We start from the raw sequence: 20,952 nt of genomic DNA on the forward strand, positions 1-20,952 counted from the left end.
CAGTGTTTTCTGGGTCAAAACATGTTACTGGCTGAAGGCATGTCAGTTGATAGGGGAAGTAGGTGGTTGGCTGGTTATAGGAAACAAGCCACTGAAGGGGTGGGGCCAATTTCGTCCTCCAGGTGAATTGACCAAGCAAGTGCAACACTAACTGAAAGCATGCATTGCAAACAGAGATTTATTTAACCAAGTGTAGTGCCTCTTATAATGTTTTTTTTTTTTTTTTTTTTTTAATTCATGTTTACAATAACATGTGTTTTTTTTTTTAAACTGCACATATGAGACCTACAGTATATAATAAACCCATGTACGCTTTATGGAATTGTTGTTAGCTACTATGACTCGTTTTTGTGTTTAAAACATACATTCTGGGTAATTTACTGTATTAGCTTAGTTCTTAATTCAATAATTTTACAGCTCATTAAAGACAATATTTATTTGGATAGCATTACCCCATTATCAATAATGTGTTAGCACATTTGTTTATTGAACACATTTCTATTTTTCCATTGCATTTTTCGCCAAGCTCTTTGAATTTAAATTAGCAACTGCAATACAAATATAGCAATATCTAAATATCTGTGTTAGTTCATACCTTGTTCAGAATGTAACATAACTGTTATTGTCTATACCTTTTGCCATATATGGACCTGGAACAGTGCTGTCCCCCCAATGGCATCGCAATTTATGAACTCCATGAGCACTGTCTGGACTGTCTTCCTTTGTCACACCTAAATTTTTTAATGGTATATTGCTGTATTATCAGTATTGTTTTCACTTTGATTTTAGTTCCAGAAAATGAAGCACCCATTGATACAAATCTGATAGAATTTGACACCAAGTAAGCAAAGAATTGACTGTCACGGACATGCATGCTGTCTGGGTTGCATGGTGATATAAATATTGCATGCTTTTTTCTTTCCACTATCTGTGTCTATTTGCAACCATGAGTCTTCTTTCTTCTGTTTATCACCCGCACCATTATCGTCATGCATGCACAGAAGATAAACACAAGTAAGACTAAACTTCATTAAATGGTCACTGCAAAAAAAAATACCGTAGCAGAATCCAGCATGTTTACAAAGGCATCTATTTTAACTAACAATGCAGCATGTATGTGGTTTTACTTATTTGATGCAATTTCTGTGGATGTTAAACACTGGTATATGAAACAATGTCAATACCTACCTAGGGCAAACACTACAAGAAATGTCAACGTGAATAATATTCCTTGATTGTTTGATTTACCTTAGCGATGACGATATTGTGTTTGAAGACTTTGCCCGCCAGAGGCTCAAAGGGGCGAAGGATGACAAAGAGGAAGAGGACGAAGGCGCAAACTCGCCAAAGCTGAACGACAGATAAACAAGCTTGAGCGACTCAGTTGTTTACTGTGGTATTGGTGCATAGTGCTAACAGAGCCCAGGAGACCTTTTAACTCACAGTGCTGCCATTGCTTTGTTCTTGTTCACACTCTTAAAAAACTACTTCTCAGTACACATCTGCACACTTACAAGTCTGTAATGTTGAGATAACCTAAACAGGTATCAATACAAGTATCAAATAAGATTCTACTTTGCTCCCGTGAGAATGGTTGTGCCCATGGCAGCAAAGAAGTCTTGCATCGATATCATGTTACAATTTAAGATAATTTATTAAAAGTCACCCTCATTAAAGAACTTATGTGGTCCTCAATTAAGGACCTGATGGTCTGTTATACAAACCTGTAAAACTATGACTTTGTTGATGAGTTAAAATTACTATTTCTGCTTTGGCAGTGACAGTAATAGTTCTTAGTTCTGCATGGTTGCTGACATCTTGGCTTTCATTGTATCATGAGGATCAAGTTAAAAAACAAGAGAGGCCATATTCCAAGCTAAATCTGACACTTCTATTTATATATTTATATTCATCATGGTGTTGACACAACCGTTTGCTTTTATAGCAAAACAGAGTGTAATGATATGTACAGTAATTCTCATATTTGTGCTCAAACATCATGGACAGGATATTTTGTATGTGTAAAGAGGGTACGTGCTGTATGTTAATATTGATATAGAATTAGAAATGCAGCATCTTTTAATATGTTTATTGTTTCTTGGCTCTATAGATTGTGAGGCAGGGATGGATGTGACCTACTATAAACTCAAAGAATATCACACATGTGATTGATTGATTGTTTTGACCCCTGACCAATGGAAAGAGTTGATATATAGACCATGCAATGTATCAAAGCTAATGCGTTATCTCTAGGGCTCCAAGATTATAACATTTTCCCGACAAGGACAAACATGGCACCTACACATTCCAGTCTCTACAGTCTGGCTCTGAGTTACGGTTCATTATCTGAGGGGAATACTGTATATGAAGAGAGAGTTGCCTTGCTAATTCGCATGTAATCTGCACTTCTGTCATAAGGAACAGATGTCATGACTTAACTTTTTGTATGTCAGGTAACTAAAGAATGTACACATTTTTAAAAAGAGAAAAAAAAGTAGTGTTAAGTTTTTATTTGTATATTTTTAAAATGTGCTGTCATGGTGTATTTTATTTAAAATGTTGTCTGTAAATGTCGAAAGCATATACTTTTGAGATTCTGGAGATGTGCTTTTGGCTCCAGGTTTCCTGTAGTATGTGATTCCCTAACAGAACTACTGTAGCACAAAGTATAGCCTAGGTAAAGAGTAAAAGCCCTGGGTATGAAGCACAATGCTTGATACTTTGCTGCAGAGCTCTCATTTAAAATAGTTTCCATTTTAAAAGCAAGTGGGTTTTCTTAAAAGTTATCTAATAGTACGGATCTCCTTTCTTTCTTTTTTTTTTTAACAAAAAAGCCTTAAACATCATATTCTTTGTACAGCCATCCCATCTTCTTTTCTCAAGTTTGAAGTTTCATTTTACTTTTAACTTTGCTGCATTCTCTCTGGTCATTTTCAATTGTAACCAGGTCTTATAGTAAAGATTTATATCTTTCCAAGACCTTATATTGGAAACATATACTGTAATAGGTCTTAATAGCATGAAGACATTCTTGCTCAGAATAAAACAAAACAGTCTAGGTTAATTTACTAGACTTCTCATTTTGAATTCTTAAAACCTGAAGTTTACCTGTGAAAAAAAAAAAAAAAGAAAAAGATTGGCTGTGCTATACCCATTATAGAGTATAGCTTAGGGGGCTCCCTTAGCTATAAGAAGCAGCTCACACTTTTTAAAAGAAGAGGAATGTACTATTGTATGTAATAGTCTTTGGCCCTTAACATTTTCTACTCTTGTTACTGTATTATTTGCCTCAAAACAATACCAGCCTTTACAATAAACCATAGTATAATATTAAAAAAGATTCTACAGTTCAGTAAAACGCTACGATTGGGCAAATTGGGGACCTCCGAAAATACAAAACATAATTGGTGACTCTTTTAAAAAAAAAAAAAAAAAAAAAAAAAAATTGAAGATATGTAGGGACATAAGTATCAGTCAAATGACGAAATGGTTCTTCTAGGCTTTGGAAAAGAAGGTATAATGAAATGAATCCTTTACACCTGGTTCACTGTTTACAAATCATACACAAAAGTACCTTCTCTGGCCACAACATTGCATTTCATTTTTAATTTACCAACTTGATAAAAACGAATCCATGTCTGGGAGGTTACTAGACATCCTCTGCTTTTGACCAACTCCGAGTAAACCTGGTTTTTAGTCCAGTGCGAATCATGCTTTAGAGAGTGAATTCTTATCCACCTGATGTGAACAAAACTAGTTGTGGTATGGATCGCATCATTAATTGAACACAGAATGAATATCTGATTGGCTAGGTCTGCCTTGTTTAAACAAAATACATGTTCTGTTTCTTCACTTATATATAATACTGAAAAGACAATCCAAATAGACCATGGATTATGTATGCTTAAATATAGTCACAATTATTATTATTTGTTTATTTAGCAGACGCCTTTATCCAAGGTGACTTACAGAGACTAGGGTGTGTGAACTATGCATCAGCTGCAGAGTCACTTACAATTACGTCTCACCCGAAAGACGGAGCACAAGGAGGTTAAGTGACTTGCTCAGGGTCACACAATGAGTCAGTGGCTGAGGTGGGATTTGAACCGGGGACCTTCTGGTTACAAGCCCTTTTCTTTAACCACTGGACCACACAGCCTCCAATTGCTGAGATCAGCAGATTCAAGTGGATTGCCTCAGCAAATACACTGGATTAATATATGTGTGATGTATCCTTTCTCTTTAGACGTTTTCAAATTTGCCACAGCCTGTTTTTTAAATGTAGGGTTAGAACTCAAATAGATATTTTTTTTTACATTTTGTTTTAATTGTTTTGTGGCTTGACAAAATGTATGTTTAATCCAACATTTTATTTGCATGTTTAGTACACAAAAAAAAGCTAATAGGGCAACATTCTGAAAAGAAATACATTTATGTATCATGGCCTGTGATTGGGAGCAATTGTTTTGCTTTTATTCCCCAGTTGATTTATGACCAAGATATGTGAATAAAAGTATTAAAACAGATATTACGTTGAAATGGATATTTTAGCAATGCTTATAGCGCACAAGACAACAATGGTTAATAGTGTGTTTGTTATAAACGCTAAAGGGAGTTCTGTAACAAACATCTTTTTCAATATTTTTTTTACAACAAATAATAAGACTGCAGTAACACCCAAACATTCCGAAGTATTCAATAAAAAGAAAGCTAAATGTTTACATTGGAAATTACCAGATTTATTTTTTGTTTGTTTGGTTAAATGAGTAAAGATCTTGCCTTTTTATTTATGATAGAGTTAATTATTACACTGTCGGTGTTGGTGACTATCTACCCTAACAAAATGAAAGCTAGTATTTCCGAAATGAAATGCGATTGATATGCTTATTGATTCCGGGTGTGTTGTATTTTTGTAAAGCTGTGACTGTACCATTTCCAAAATATTGCTCTACTTGTTCCCTCTGTTGTTCTAGGTTGTATTTGTGAAGTTTAAATATTCTGTCAGGTCTAAATAAATCATTATAGTTTAATTAAATAATGTATGCTGTTGTAAGGTCCTTATTTCATACATTTTGGAGCACAAAGAAAAACACTACATTGTAAGGCACTGCTTGAATTAATCAACTAAGCTTACCAAGGTTATGTTGGTGCAGCCTCACCCATATTATCAAATGTTTCCTTTCAATGTTGTGTGTACAAATATTTAAACCATAAGTTATTTTATTATTATTTGTTTATTTAACAGACGCCTTTATCCAAGGCGACTTACAGAGACTAGGGTGTGTGAACTATGCATCAGCTGCAGAGTCACTTATAATTACGTCTCACCCGAAAGACGGAGCACAAGGGGGTTAAGTGACTTGCTCAGGGTCACACAATGAGTCAGTGGCTGAGGTGGGATTTGAACTGGGGCCTCCTGGTTACAAGGCCTTTTCTTTAACCACTGGACCACACAGCCTCCTATAAGTATGGAATTTCTGGGTTTTTATCACTTTTACTTTTTGTATTAAGTAAAAATCCTCTGCATCCTGCTAGGTAACCAGAGATGCACTGACAGTCTGCTAGAACTCCATTTAAGCTTCAGGAACAAACATAATCCTTTACACCAGGGGTCCCCAAACTGTGGTCTGTGGGCCGTGACACAGGCCCGGGTGAGCCGCGGGAGCAATGACATTCTATGTACAGTATTTTTTTTCTATTAGTGAAAAGCAGGTGCCGGGGAACAGCTGTAACTGTAGAAAAATAAAGTGTAACAAGGAAGTATTGGCGGACTGTCAATCAAATCAGAAATTCACAAATCAGAGCTAACAGATTGCCTACCTGTAGGCGGGATGTAGAGCGAGAGCTCTGACAGCAGTGTTAAGGTCATGTGATCACTCTGCTGGCAGATGTAAATAGTGTGCTCAGTATTAATAAAATTACAATATGTCGAATCCGCTACCAAAGAATATGATTTGCAAAGTATAAAGAACAAAAAAGGCAGCTACAGCAGTTTGAATGCATTTGTACTGTGGCCTCAGTTTTGAGGTGCTGGAATGGGTTTTTTCTTTTGTAGAAACGCTTTCATACTAACTTTTGTACTTGATAAAATTAAATTGATGCCTATGCCGGTGAATATGTTTTTGTGACTAATTAGCTATTAACATTTAAAATATTGAGTACTTTGATGTACAGCTATACAGCTTTGTCTGTACAGTACAGCCATACACCTTGGTTTCAGTATGATGCCACTGTTTAGATAAGGGACGTGCAAATTGTGTCCTGAAGAGCCATTTCAATCAATATTTGGACATTTTGTTAACCAAGTAGGCATGCTTTTGGTACAACTTGCATCGTGCAATTGTATCTTCAATATCTGTAGCACAGGAAGCTTTTTTCAAAAAGCTTTTTTTTCTGATAGTTTGTCAAGAAATGCTGGCAAATTGTATTTTCAGCATGGGCTTTCAAGGTACAGCAACACCTGCTTAGTGGTAGTTTGAGTATTGCATAAGCGCATCACAGGTATTGCTCCACTGAAATGAAATTGAACAATTGCTTTCTCATTCTCTTGTGGGGTTGAGAAGAGCCTGTAAAAAAAAAAAGGGCTTATTAGAAATGAGCACAAAGGATAAATGAATCCCGCTGAGTATATCCTGCTATGTCATAAATACCCTTTAAATCATACCCTGTTGTAGCTGACCTTATTTCAGTATGCCGGTTTAACCTCTAGCACTCAAATCCTTCCATGTCGGTGAGTCTTTTCATTTTAAACCGTATTATAAGGCTTTATTTGTAAAATGATAATGTGTTTTATTTAAATAATGAGGGTCTTGTTTTTAATAAAAAAAAATTATAAGAATAATAAAACAATGTTTTGTAACTTCATTCTTTTCACTCTTTGAAACATAATTTATAATACAAATGTTTATAAAACATGTGATAGCTGTGAAGATTTATTACTGTTTATTAGATTAACTATGATATATTTATATTTGATCTAATAATTAACATATCATAAACACATCTACTGCAACAGTATTTCTAAAATGCATTTACATTATGCAGCTGTAATACTAATATGATAACAGTACGTAGATATGATTAGCTTTGAATGTAATCCAATTACATATTTTTTACAGAAACCAGAAATGTCAACAGGAAACATCTCAGCTGTAAACACAGAGTTTATTCTGATTGGATTTCCTGGACTAGAAGGCTACCAGCACTGGCTCACTATTCCTTTCTCTGTTATGTATATTCTAGCCATTGTTGGGAATATTTTACTCATTTGCATTGTTAACCTTGAACCTAATCTGCATACACCTATGTATACTTTCCTTTGTGTGTTGGCAATGGTAGATATTGGTTTATGTACTTCTACAATCCCTAAAATGCTGCAGATTTTCTGGCAAAAAGCCTGCAGTATTTCTTTTGAAGGATGCTTTATTCAAATGTTCTTCATTCATTTCCTATCTTCAATGGAATCCTCAATACTGGCAGTAATGGCTTATGACAGGTATGTTGCAATATACAACCCCTTGCTTTACACATCTATATTGACCAAAGCTAAAATGGCTAAAATTATGGGGGTACTTTTTGCAAGATGTTTTATTTTAGCTGGACTTGTACCTGTTTTAGCATCAATGTTGCCTTACTGTTCAGCCAATACTATCCAACATTGCTTTTGTGATCATATGGCTGTTGCAAAGTTGGCCTGTAAAGATATCACAATGAATAGTTATTATGGTCTAGTTGTAGCCTTTGTGATAGCAGGCACGGATGTCACATTTATCATATTTACTTATGTAATGATTCTTCGAGCTGTCTCAAAGCTTGGATCAAAGGCAGCCCAGGTCAAGGCATTTAACACCTGTGGCTCCCATTTGTTTGTTATAATGTATTTTTATACAACTATATTGTTTACTTTTGTAACTTATAGGTTTGGTAAAAATGTTCCACCCCGAATTCATGTCATGTTTGCTGTCTTATATCTTCTTGTGCCACCAATGTTAAATCCTATAGTTTATGGAGTGAGGACAAAGGAAATTCGTCAAGGATTTCGAAAACATTTTTTAAGGAAAAACATTAACCCAAATAATAAATGATTTTTTTTTTTTTTTTTAATTACTTTAAATAGACAGGTTGTTGGTTTTTGTTTTGTTTGTTAGAATCACAAATAAATGAGTCATTCATTTTCACTTGGCAAATAGAAATGATTTTAACCTGGCATACCTGTCAATTGAATAATCTGTCAAGATGCTAGTAATAAAAAACTGAACAGTTTACTGCAGCTAGGAGGCAAGAGGTAGTACTGGTAGAGTACTTAATACAGAAGGCAACAGCTTGTATATTTATATAGTCTTGACATTTTTGGTGTGTATAAAATGTATAAATAATCCATATGTGAAATGGAAATGATATGTGTTTAATATTTTTTGTATTACTATCATATTTTTTTTAAATTTAGGCAGATATATATCTTAATAAAAATGTTTTTTGTGAACACTTTTTTCTTGTTATTTGTTAATATATTTGAAGTATATTAGCAGCTGATACAAAGCAGGTGGATGTATAAATATTATTAACATGTTATGAAATGATATGTGACATTTAAAATAAAGATGTATTTGCAAAGATACAACCTCAATTACACACACACAAGCTCTGTATTATATAAAGGAATACTTATTTGCAAGGAAATGCTACAAACTCGTCTATTAGGCATATTGGTAAAGCATATCACCATATTGATAAATGAACATGCCTGTAGCAACAAAACCTCTCTCCTAGTTATCAGCCTCTGAGTTGGAGGAGTCCTCTTTATTACTTGACTTCTCCCAGACAATGACTCCCGCTTCGTTGATGTCTGTCTGTATGTCAGGGATAATTCGAGATCGGGCAGTTGAGTTTTGTTGATCTTTTCTCAGGCTTTTGTTGCTGATTTTAATACACACATCACTATACTCAAATTTAAGACACAGGCCATTTTTGAGAAAAAAAAATGCCTTAAAAAGTGCACCTTAAATTCAAAGGAATACAGTGCAAAAAGTAAAATATAAAAACAAATTAATACATTTTAAGATGTTATCTGTGGTATTTGTTTACTTCTATTAGTATCGGCCAATTCAGGTAAAAAAAAAAAAAAAAATACATGGATTTGAATGAATGGATCTATTTGAGAAACTTCTGTGCACAGGACACAGGACAAGCAGTCATGACATAGCTCTGTGTCCATGGAGCATCTGGCCTATTTCCTTATATGGTTTTATTTAGTGCAAAGGTGCTGGAAACCAAAACCACCACTATGCCAAATACAGTACATGGGCACACAAAGAATGCTTCAAGATGCAGGTAAGACTGTCATAAAGGTGATTCTGAGTCTTTACTATAAGTACCACCAGACGCCCAGTATAAACCAGCGGCTCTTAGAAGAACTGGGGAATAGTGCTATAAAAAGTGTTCATATGTATATGGCTATGCTCACTCCAGCAGCACATACTCCCCCCCCCCCCCATCCTTTGTGTCTGGGACCCTAAAAAACTGTTCACAATGCCTGTGCCCCATGCTCTGTAACTATATTTCAGCTATGTGTAAAACCATGGCCAAAAGTTTTGCATCACCTAGTAGAATTTTAAGATTGAGACATAATTATATATATAAAAATAAAAACAAAAAAAAAGAACTACATGAAAACATAGTTTAGATGTTTTATTTAACATCATGTAATCAATGAAACTACAAAATTATATTGCAAAAGTCTACCGGAAGCCACAATAATTTTACATTTTTTTCAGTTTTTTGTTAAGTATATGGAAAACTACAAAGCGGTTTGTAGTTCAATATGTTAATGTAACATTATTCAGCAGTGCTATTTCTGAATCAATTCTAAATGTTATATATTTTTTTTAAATAGTTTTGTTGGTGATTGAGTCTTTTTTGAGTGGTGATTGAGTTTTTTTTTTTTTTTAAACTCTGGTTTCACATACCTTGATAAGCACTAATCATGGGTTACCTAATGTTACCTTAGGTCAAGTAAGATTAGTGCTAATTAGGGTTCTGTAAAACCAAATGTTTACCTTTGAAAAAATTATAATAAACGGATACTACTGAATAAATAAAAATGATTAAAACAACAACAGTAGTCAGCAATTGTTTTTTATGATTTTCTCCCCAAAATGTATTTTTAGGCTCAGCTCACTGCTACCATCCCTGTGCTGACTCGGGAGCAGCGACAAACACATGCTGTCCTCTGAAGCGTGTGCCGTCAGCCGACCACTTCTTTTACACACTGCAGGCCCACCATGCAACCACCTCACAGGACAATGCAACTCTGGGCATCTTACCGGTCGGCAGGGAAATAGCCTGGACTTGAACTGGCGACGTCCAGGCTATAGGGCACGTCCTGCACTCCACGCGGAGCGCCTTTACTGGATGCACCACTCAGGACCCCTTAAATATAAACCAAACAAAAGGAGGAATACCTAAATTAATTCCACAAAGAATACACACACTATAAAACACAGCCCCCAGGATGAAGGGATTTCACTGAAGAGGCTGATACTACTGCAATTTATCATTCAAAGTACTGTACTGGTGGCGAGTTCTTTGATGAGAATTGCTTTTGAATAGAAATACAATATATATATATATATATAGAGAGAGAGAGAGAGAGAGAGAGAGAGAGAGAGAGAGAGAGAGAGAGAGAGAGAGAGAGAGAGAGAGGAATGGGCTAAGTTATCAGCAAGAACTGCCAGAGACTCTCTATAAAGCACGGATAGTTTACATGTTTTCAGGCTATTGACACAGCAAAAGTAAATCAGCCAAAAGCACCATTTCACTTTTAATTTGTAGTTCCCAACACTCTCTGGTGAAATGTAGAAAAAATTTCATACAGGAAGAGAAATGAGTCACCAAAGTAAGTCAAAAATGTCCTTCTTTTTCTACCCTTTTTTTTTTTTTTGCAGATTTTTACAGACCCCAGGCACTTTATCCATGAATATGTATATTACAGGCCATCCGAATTTACTGACAATTAACTTGTTTTGTCAACATGGAAATATGCTCTGGAACGCATTTACTTTTTACATCTGTATCCTTTATATTAAACAATTTATTAATATTTTAAAATGGACTAGTCACACGCATTGCACGCAAAAAAAAAATGTTTTGAAGACCCCAGGGAGTCTTATCCACGCATATGTATATTACAGGACATGACATGTTTTGTCAACATGGAAGGGAACTACTATTGCGGCGTATATATAGTTTATATTCAATTATTTATTTCTGTTTTAAAATGGAACATTTGCCTGCAAAAATCTTTATATAAAAAAAAGGTCTGGTATATATGGGATTTGAACTTTAAGTTTGCAAGCATAAGCCAAGTTATCAAAAGTGCCGAAACATTTAACGTGGATATATCAAAAACACAAGCCAAGTTTCAAGAAACCATTAGGGCAACCTTGGCCCCCACTGCTTTTACAGTTGTGCCTATTTGGTTGGTGCTGGCCAAGGTTGCCCCAATGGTTTCTTGAAACTTGGCTTGTGTTTTTGATAAATCCACGTTAAATGTTTCCATTGTGTAAATACATATGCGCATAACAACAGCACGTATATATATATATATATATATATATATATATATATATATATATATATATATATACTGTATATATACAGTGCCTTGCAAAAGTATTCAGACCCCTGACCAATTCTCTCATATTACTGAATTACAAATGGTACATTGAAATTTCGTTCTGATATTTTATTTTAAAACACTGAAACTTAAAATCAATTATTGTAAGGTGACATTGGTTTTATGTTGGGAAATATTTTTAAGAAAAATAAAAAACTGAAATATCTTGCTTGCATAAGTATTCAACCCCCACACATTAATATTTTGTAGAACCACCTTTCGCTGCAATAACAGCTTTAAGTCTTTTGGGGTAAGTATGTACCAGCTTTGCACACAGTTTCGGAGTGATTTTGGCCCATTCTTCTTGGCAGATTTGCTCCAGGTTGTTCAGGTTGGTTGGACGACGCTTGTGGACCGCAATTTTCAAATAGTGCCACAGATTCTCAATGGGATTGAGATCAGGACTTTGACTGGGCCACTGTAGGACATTCACCTTTTTGTTCTTGAGCAACTCCAATGTTGCTTTGGCCTTGTGCTTGGGATCATTGTCCTGCTGAAAGGTGAATTTCCTCCCAAGCTTCAGTTTTTTAGCGGACTGAAGCAGGTTCTCTTGCAGTATTCCCCTGTATTTTGCTCCATCCATTCTTCCTTCAGTTTTAACAAGATGCCCAGTCCCTGCTGATGAGAAGCATCCCCACAGCATGATGCTGCCACCACCATACTTCACTGTAGGGATGGTGTGTCTTGAGGCATGGGCAGTGTTAGGTTTGCGCCACACATAGCACTTTGAGTTTTGGCCAAAAAGCTCTATCTTGGTCTCATCTGACCACAAAACCTTTTCCCACATCGCAGCTGGCTCACTCTCATGCTTTCTGTCAAACTCCAGACGTGCTTTCAGATGGTACTTTTTGAGTAACAGCTTCTTTCTTGCCACCCTCCCATACAGGCCAGTGTTATGCAGAGCTCTTGATATGGTTGACTGGTGCACCATTACTCCACTCCCAGCCACTGAACTCTGTAGCTCCTTCAAAGTGATTGTTGGCCTCTCTGTGGCTTCTCTCACAAGTCTCCTTCTTGTTTGAGCGCTGAGTTTTGAGGGACGGCCTTTTCTTGACAGTGCTTGGGTGGTGTGATGCAGCTTCCACTTCCTGATTATTGATCCAACTGTGCTCACTGGGATTTCCAAACACTTGGATATTATTTTGTACCCTTTCCCTAATCTATGCATTTGTATTACTTTATCTCTAACTTTTGTAGAATGCTCTTTGGTCTTCATTTTCCTTAAGATTCACTGCCTGACCAATGATCCTTCAACATTGGGGTTTTTATCCAGAAAATGTGACAGCAACATTAATGGTTCAGAGGTGGAGGCCAATGGTAAGGTAATTGTGTCCTCGTTAGGGCAATTTCTTTCATCGGTGTAAACTGGGAGCTTCCACAGCACAGGGGTTGAATACTTATGCAAGCAAGATATTTCAGTTTTTTATTTTTCTTAAAAATATTTCCCAACATAAAACCAATGTCACCTTACAATAATTGATTTTGAGTTTCAGTGTTTTAAAATAAAATATCAAACAGAACAAAATTTCAATGTACCATTTGTAATTCAGTAATATGAGAGAATTGGTCAGGGGTCTAAATACTTTTGCAAGGCACTGTATATATATATATATATATATATATATATATATATATATATATATATATATATATATATATATATATATATACACTGTATATATAACATTTATTTTACAAATCAAAACAAGAACATGTAAATAAATAAACAGACATCGAACAGACATCAGTTTATCAACATACGTATTTGTAAGTAAACGATAGCAATACATTTTTAACAGCAATCGGTTTATTATCAGATGAGCAATAGCAACTGAACATCGTGAATAAATAAACTTATAGAAAAAAACATTTTACAGAAGCGCACAGCACAAGAAGTTATAAAAAAGATATAATTTATTTTTCTTTTTTTCAACAAAAGGGTATTCCTTTACCTTGAGTCTAAGGCTGTTCACAATCAATACAGATAATGTGCTTCTCCTTTCTGCACAGGGCACAGAGCAATGTCTAAGTTTTATTTTCATTGCACTTGCCAACCTGGCATTGGCATCTCTTGCGGCTCTCAGTGGGGTTGCCAGCTTCAGCTGTGGGTACACGCTTGGCAGTCTCCCTCTGTTCCAAATGCTTCTTGTGAAGTTCCTGTGCTAACTGTAAAATATATTGTCTCCTTGGTAAATTCTTCTCCGTGCATTCCTTGTAAAGTACCCAGGAGTTGATGGCTGCTAGGTCCTATACATTGTAAAACACCTGAACAGACCACCGTCGGGAGCCAGCTTTCACGGATTACTTCCGTGCTATCTGATCCAAAACATCAACTCCATATTTTGTTACGTTGTAAAACTCCACAGTCACTGGTATTTATTTTCACTAATCCTGATACTAACTGACTGACCAAAGCCGCGCAGCAGGCAAGCAGGCGCCAGCCTTCAAAAGCTGATTGAAAACAATAGACTGTCAGTGATTCACTCAGGCAGAGAGTAGAGACTAATCTGATTACAGCTAAACACATTGCAGACTGGTAAATAAAAGTAATAAAGTAGAATACCATTCTGTATAATCAAAATACAACAGTTTTCTGTGTGGCCGTCAATGTGACTGCTCTCAGGGCTTTTAGGTGTAATGTAATACATCTCCTTTATTTCTGCAGTCCTGCGTTTCATGCTTTGTGAGAATATTTAATACATACGGACAGAATGGTACACGAATGCACAGCCCAATATGTGTTACACGACTGGAGAAAATTACATTTTAAAACCAAAAACCGCAAAAAATGACTGCCGCGGGGCTTCTAGTGTTAACCAAGTAGGCATGTTCCTGGTACAACTTGCATCATGTAATTATATCTTCAATAGCTGTAATGTAGCACAGGAAGCTTTTTTCAAAAGGCTTTTTTTTCTTATAGTTTGTCAAGAAACACTGGCAAATCGTATTTTCAGCATGGGCTTTCAAGGTACAGCAACACCTGCTTAGTGGTAGTTTGAGTATTGCATAAGCGCATCACAGGTATTGCTCGACTGAAATGTAATTGGCCAATTGCTTTCTCATTCTCTTGTGGGGTTGAGAAGAGTCTGTAAAAAAAAAAAAAGCGCTTATTAGAAATGAGCACAAAGGATAAATGAATCCCGCTGAGTATATCCTGCTATGTCATAAATACCCTTTAAATCATACCCTGTTGTAGCTGACCTTACTTCAGTATGCCGATTTAACCTTTAGCACTCAAATCCTTCCATGTCGGTGAGTCTTTTCATTTTAAACCGTATTATAAGGCTTTATTTGTAAAATGATAATGTGTTTTATTTAAATAATGCTTTTAATAAAAAATTATAATAATAAAACAATGTTTTGTAACTTCATTCTTTTCACTCTTTGAAACATCATTTATAATACAAATGTTTATAAATATTATTATTAATAGATGTCAAGATTTATTACTGTTTATTAGATTAACTATGATATATGTATAATATTTGATCTAATAATTAACACAGCATAAACAAATCTACTGCAACAGTATTTCTAAAATGCATTTACATTATGCAGCTGTACTACTAATATGATAACAGTACATGGATATGATTAACTTTGAATGTAATCCAATTATATAATTTTTCCAGAAACCAGAAATGTCAACAGGAAACATCTCGACTGTAAACACAGAGTTTATTCTGATTGGATTTCCTGGACTAGAAGTCTACCAGCACTGGCTCACTATTCCTTTCTCTGTTATGTATATTCTAGCCATTGTTGGGAATATTTTACTCATTTGCATTATTAAACTTGAACCTAATCTGCATACACCTATGTATACTTTACTTTGTGTGTTGGCAGTGGTAGATATTGGTTTATGCACTTCTACAATCCCTAAAATGCTGCAGATTTTCTGGCAAAAAGCCTGCAGTATTTCTTTTGAAGGATGCTTTATTCAAATGTTCTTCATTCATTTCCTATCTTCAATGGAATCTTCAACACTGGCAGTAATGGCTTATGACAGGTATGTTGCAATATACAACCCCTTGCTTTACACATCTATATTGACCAAAGCTAAAATGGCTAAAATTATGGGGGTACTTTTTGCAGGAGGTTTTATTTTAACTGGACTCATACCTACTTTAGCATCAATGTTGCCTTACTGTTCAGCCAACACTATTCAACATTGCTTTTGTGATCATATGGCTGTTGCAAAGTTGGCCTGTAAAGATATCACAATGAATAGTTATTATGGTCTAGCTGTAGCCTTTGTGATAGCAGGCTTGGATGTCTTGTTTATCCTATTTACTTATGTAATGATTCTTCGAGCTGTCTCAAAGCTTGGATCAAAGGCAGCCCAGGTCAAGGCATTTAACACCTGTGGCTCCCATTTGTTTGTTATAATGTATTTTTATACAACCATGTTGTTTACTTTTGTAACTTATAGGTTTGGTAAAAATGTTCCACCCCGAATTCATGTTATGTTTGCTGTCTTATATCTTCTTGTGCCACCAATGTTAAATCCTATAGTTTATGGAGTGAGGACAAAGGAAATCCGTCAAGGATTTCGAAAACATTTTCTAAGGAACAAGATTAACCCAAATGATAAATGATTTTTTTTTTTTTTTTAATTACTTTAAATGTACAGGTTGTTGGTTTTTGTTTTGTTTGTTAGAATCACAAATAAATGAGTCATTCATTTTCACTTGACAAATAAACATGATTTTAACCTGGCATACCTGTCATTTGAATAATCTGTCATGATGCTAGTAATAAAAAACTGAACAGTTTACTGCAGCTAGGAGGCAAGAGGTAGTACTGATAGAGTACTTAATACAGAAGGCAACAGCTTGTATATTTATATAGTCTTGACATTTTTTATGTATATAAAATGTATAAATAATCCATATGTGAAATGGAAATTATATGTGTTTAATATTTTTTTTGTATTGTTATATATCTTTTTTAACTTAGGCAGATATATATCTTAATAAAAAAAATTTTGTCAACAGATTTGTCTTGTTATTTGTTAATATATTTGAAATCTATTAGCAACTGATACACAGCAGGTTGATGTATAAATATTATTAACATCTTTTCTCAGGCTTTAGTTGTCAATTTTAATAAACACATCACTATACTCTAATTTAAGATGCAGGCCATTTTTTTGGCTTAAAAAGTGTGCCTTAAATTCAAAGGAATACGGTGCAAAAATTAAAATAAATAAATAAATACATTTTAAGGTGCTATCTGTGGTATTTGTTTACTACTATTATTCACTTCTGTTAGTATCGGCCAATTCAGGACAAAAAAAAAACATGGATCTGAATGAATGGATCTATTTGAGCAACTTCTGTGCACAGGACACAGGACAAGCAGTCATGACATAGCTCTGTGTCCATGGAGCACCTGGCCTATTTCCTTATATGTTTTTATTTAGTGCAAAGGTGCTGGAAACCAAAACCACCTCTATGCCAAATACAGTACATGGGCACACAAAGAATGCTTCAAGATGCAGGTAAGACTGTCATAAAGGGGATTCTGAGTCTTTACTATAAGTACCACCAGACGCCCAGTATAAACCAGCGGCTCTTAGAAGAACTGGGGAATAGTGCTATAAAAAGTGTTCAGATGTACATGGCTATGCTCACTCCAGCAGCACATAACCCCCCCCCCCCCCCCTTATCCTTTGTGTCTGGTTCCCTAAAAACTGTTCACAATGCATGTGCCCCATGCTCTAACTATAACTTTCAGCTATAGCTCTAACTTTCAGCTATGTGTAACACTATGCTCAAAAGTTTTGCATCACCTAGTAGAATTTTAAGATTGAGACATAATTTAAAACAAAAAAACAACTATATGAACATAGTTTAGATGTTTATTTAACATCATGTAATCAAAGAAACTACAAAATGATATTGAAAAAGTCTACCGGAAGCCACAATAAGTTAAAATGTTTTTTTGTTAAGTAGGCTATATGGAAAACTAAAACTACAAAGCGGTTTGTAATTCAATATGTTAATATAACATCATTCAGCAGTGCTATTTCAGAATCAGTTCTAAATGTTATATATTTTTCAATAGTTTTGTTAGTAATTGAGACTTTTTTTTTAAACTCTCTGGGTCAGGTGATCCACAGAGGTTTCACATTTTTGTTTTGTTTTGATACCCCATCTGAAGTTGTGAATGGCCAATATAACAAAGTTCCTTTTCAACGGCTTGACATTCTGGTTGAGTCATTATTCCAAATCATAATACAGAAACCATGCAATTCTCGTCTTCAAATAAGTTAATACAATGTTGTTTTTGTTTTGTTTTCTTTTCTTTACATAACACACACAAAAATGATCCTAGGCTCCGTGGGGTCCGGTTACTTGTAACAAGAACCAAAAAACAGTCTGGAAAACATGTTGTCATGTACTGTACATGTATGTAACACATATATGACTCAACATTTGACCTACTGTGTATGTGTCAAAATAAAGTTACTTAAACAGGTCCAGTAATATGTTGTTTGTCCTGCGTGGGTGTGGCCAAATAAAACTGGCTGCTATGACACAGGTTCTTTGTAAGTGTAAATGATTCCCTTTTTTATTATAATGGTTACCATAGGTTAAAACTATGCATACAATACAGTCCTCATATTTGGCAGACCAAATTGACTGTCCCTCCTCAATGGATACAGGTGTAGTGCACAGTGCTCGTTCAGAATCAGTTCTAAAAGTTGTATTTTTAAAATAGTTTTGTTTGTGGTGATTGAGTCTTTTTTTCTAAACTCTCTGGTTTCACAGACCCTGATAAGCACTAATCCTGGGCTACCTAATGTTACCTTAGGTCAAGTAAGATTAGTGCTAATTGGGTTTCTGTGAAACCAAATGTTTACATTTGAAAACATTATAATAAAGGGATACTACCTAATAAATGAAAACGATTAAAACAACAACACAGCCTGAAACTGCATGTCTGCTTGTGAGTAACTAAATATCTTAACTGATTAGATACAACCAAACAAAAGGAGGAATACCTAAGTTCTAAAACACAGCCCCCAGGATGAGGGGATTTCACTGAAGAGGCTGATACTACTGCAGTTAATCATTCAAAGTATATTTCACTTTTAATTTGTGCTTCCCAACAGGGGAAATGTAGAAAAAAATATACGGTCCTCCAGCACGACGTAGCAATTGCTTTTATTTTATTTTATTTTCTCCTTCTCACTCCCGTTCTTTCTCCCTGAACACCCAACCCCAAGTGAGTGCTTCGTGCCACTATATATACAGCTGTGCCGAGATTCAATTACTAATTAATTATTCACTTGAATCTCGACACGTGAACTAATTTGTGCAATCCCGTGTTCGCATACTATTACCTACTTTATCTGCACGTGAAGTGATTGTGCAATCCCTGTGCCTAAATACAACTATATATTTTAAATCTCAGACCCATTTATATCCCGTGCACCAATATCTATACACCAACATTAACACTCCATACGCAACACATAACACACAAATACGCACAAGGGTGGGCACTTGGCCACAAAGCCGTTATGGGTTCCCTTTCAATTCAAAGACGACCACCAACTAATACTTTTGGGATATGCCTGCCACAGGTCAGGTAATTACTGAGCATTTTATGTCAGAGCTGCCGATACTCCCCTCCAGGGAGTGACATCCTTGGTCCTGCCTCCCGGGGGAACAAACTGTCACTCCACGGAGCTCACTTGCTCTTTTGCACCTTGGTGCAGCACCGTGTTTTCTGTACTGCTCCCCTGTGCCTAACTGCAGCCATGAGCTTGTGTATCCACCCCAGCGTATTGCTTCATGCTACCCCAGGTTGTGTGACTACACGCGGTTAAGGCTAATCACCTGCCCAGTACCTTGGTGCTTACTCCCTCAATGCTTATTGCCCTCGATGCTCTCTATGCCTCAGAGCCTCAGTACTTCGGCACCCTCCGTGCTTAGCAACTCCATGCCTCAGTGCTTCGGCACCCCAGCACATCAATACCATCTGCAAGCATAGCTAATTTCCACGCTTGCACATCCTGCAAGTGATGCTTCCTGCACAGGACAAGCACCTCCTCTGTCTCAGGTGCCTGGGCATGCAGCACGCCTCCTCTGCCCTTGGAGAGGAGACCTTCTGCTCTATCTGTGCAGCGTTCCAGCCACGGATATTATGCAGGAGGCTGGATAAGTTTACAGGCACAATGTCCCCTGCTACCACGACTGAGCCGTCCGTGGTGCTGGGAGCTCCTCCCTTCCCCCTCCTCAATCTGTCCCTGAGCCTCTCACAGAGCATTCCCTGCACTCAGGCTCAGGTGCCTCGGTCTCCAACTTGGAGTTCCAAGCAGGCCAAAACTCGAGACAGGTGTAGGATATTACGGACTTGAAAAACCAGATGGCCCAAGTCCTGGAATATTTGACCAAGCAGCAGGCTCAAGCCCCTGCTCCGGCATGGCTGACGAGGACCAAGATGCAATCATGGCCTCTTGGGAGGGTAGCTCCCTCCATCAGGAGGAGAATGAAGGACAGGCCCAAGAGCTGACCTTTGAGACAGACCCATGGTCAGAGATAACCTCTGACCCTGGGGTTTCCCCGATCTCTGATGGAGTGGGCCTTGGAAGGCAGCGCCCGGATATCCAGCCTCCTATTCCCTGCCCCCTACCCTTCCCAGTGTTCCCGGACTTCCTCAAAGAAGCACTGTCCACTTGGGGCAGCTCCGCTGGCCTACATAGAAGGTACCATCGTGACCCTGGTGCGAACACCTGAAAAGGGCATATGCGGCAGAAGCGCAAGTCACACGCCTGGCCAACACGGCAGGCCTCAGGACTGCGTATATGGACGGCATACTACAGTCGGCGCCCCTCCCTGAACCGGTGGCTTTGGAGCTGCACCTAGTTTCAAGCATGCTGCTGCAGATATCAGGCTTCCAAGGGTAAGCCCCTGGCAGGTGCCTGGCAAGTCTCGTGGTAGCTCTCAGGCAGATAGCCTCAATGCACCCTTCCTGTGCTCTGGTTTGGGAGAGAGCGAGACGCTGCTACCCTCCCGTGACACACATGGTGACTCAGATGGTCCCGATCCCCACTGCTCCTCGTAATGCCCCTGCAGAACCCCGGAAGGCTTGCGGCCTCAGACCTAACCCTTCACAACAACACCAACTACAATACTGGCGCACTTTCACCTGACAACTGGATGCTCTCCACCGTACACACAGCTTACGTGCTTCAATTATTATTATCTTTTTAACGTATTCTCATTTTGTTGCTCATTAATGATCATTACTCTACTGTGGGTGTT

At 36.9% G+C, this 20,952-nt stretch overlaps 3 protein-coding genes across 6 annotated transcripts in view; all 3 read left to right on the forward strand.

Annotated features, from left to right (window-relative positions):
• Window positions 1-5,038, forward strand: part of LOC117405967 (beta-arrestin-1) — a 65,857-nt gene extending 60,819 nt beyond the window's left edge. For 2 of the 4 annotated variants that reach the window (XM_034009549.3, XM_034009550.3), the window contains 2 exons: window positions 790-841; window positions 1,254-5,038. In XM_034009549.3, the coding sequence (XP_033865440.1) occupies window positions 790-841; window positions 1,254-1,365 (164 nt within the window). In that variant the 3' untranslated portion in view covers window positions 1,366-5,038. The remainder of the gene's footprint in view (window positions 1-789; window positions 842-1,253) is intronic. The other 2 variants (XM_034009551.3, XM_034009553.3) reach the window with 1 other exon arrangement.
• Window positions 5,039-5,163: 125 nt separating this feature from the next.
• Window positions 5,164-8,441, forward strand: LOC117406178 (olfactory receptor 52E4-like). Its single transcript, XM_034010084.3, has one exon. The coding sequence runs from the start codon at window positions 7,077-7,079 to the stop codon at window positions 8,082-8,084; it is 1,008 nt and encodes a 335-aa protein (XP_033865975.3). The 5' UTR covers window positions 5,164-7,076; the 3' UTR covers window positions 8,085-8,441.
• A 6,874-nt stretch (window positions 8,442-15,315) lies between these two features.
• On the forward strand, window positions 15,316-16,629 carry LOC117972901 (olfactory receptor 52E4-like). Its single transcript, XM_034923300.2, has one exon. The coding sequence runs from the start codon at window positions 15,316-15,318 to the stop codon at window positions 16,270-16,272; it is 957 nt and encodes a 318-aa protein (XP_034779191.2). The 3' UTR covers window positions 16,273-16,629.
• The last annotated feature ends 4,323 nt before the right edge of the window (window positions 16,630-20,952 follow it).

The sequence above is a fragment of the Acipenser ruthenus genome, chromosome 9, assembly GCF_902713425.1.
Source record: "Acipenser ruthenus chromosome 9, fAciRut3.2 maternal haplotype, whole genome shotgun sequence".
Lineage (NCBI taxonomy): Eukaryota > Metazoa > Chordata > Actinopteri > Acipenseriformes > Acipenseridae > Acipenser > Acipenser ruthenus.

Coding starts and splice junctions, on each gene's coding strand:
- LOC117972901 (XM_034923300.2), top strand. CDS start 15,316: ATGTCAACAGGAAACATCTCGACTGTAAACACAGAGTTTATTCTGATT.
- LOC117406178 (XM_034010084.3), top strand. CDS start 7,077: ATGATTAGCTTTGAATGTAATCCAATTACATATTTTTTACAGAAACCA.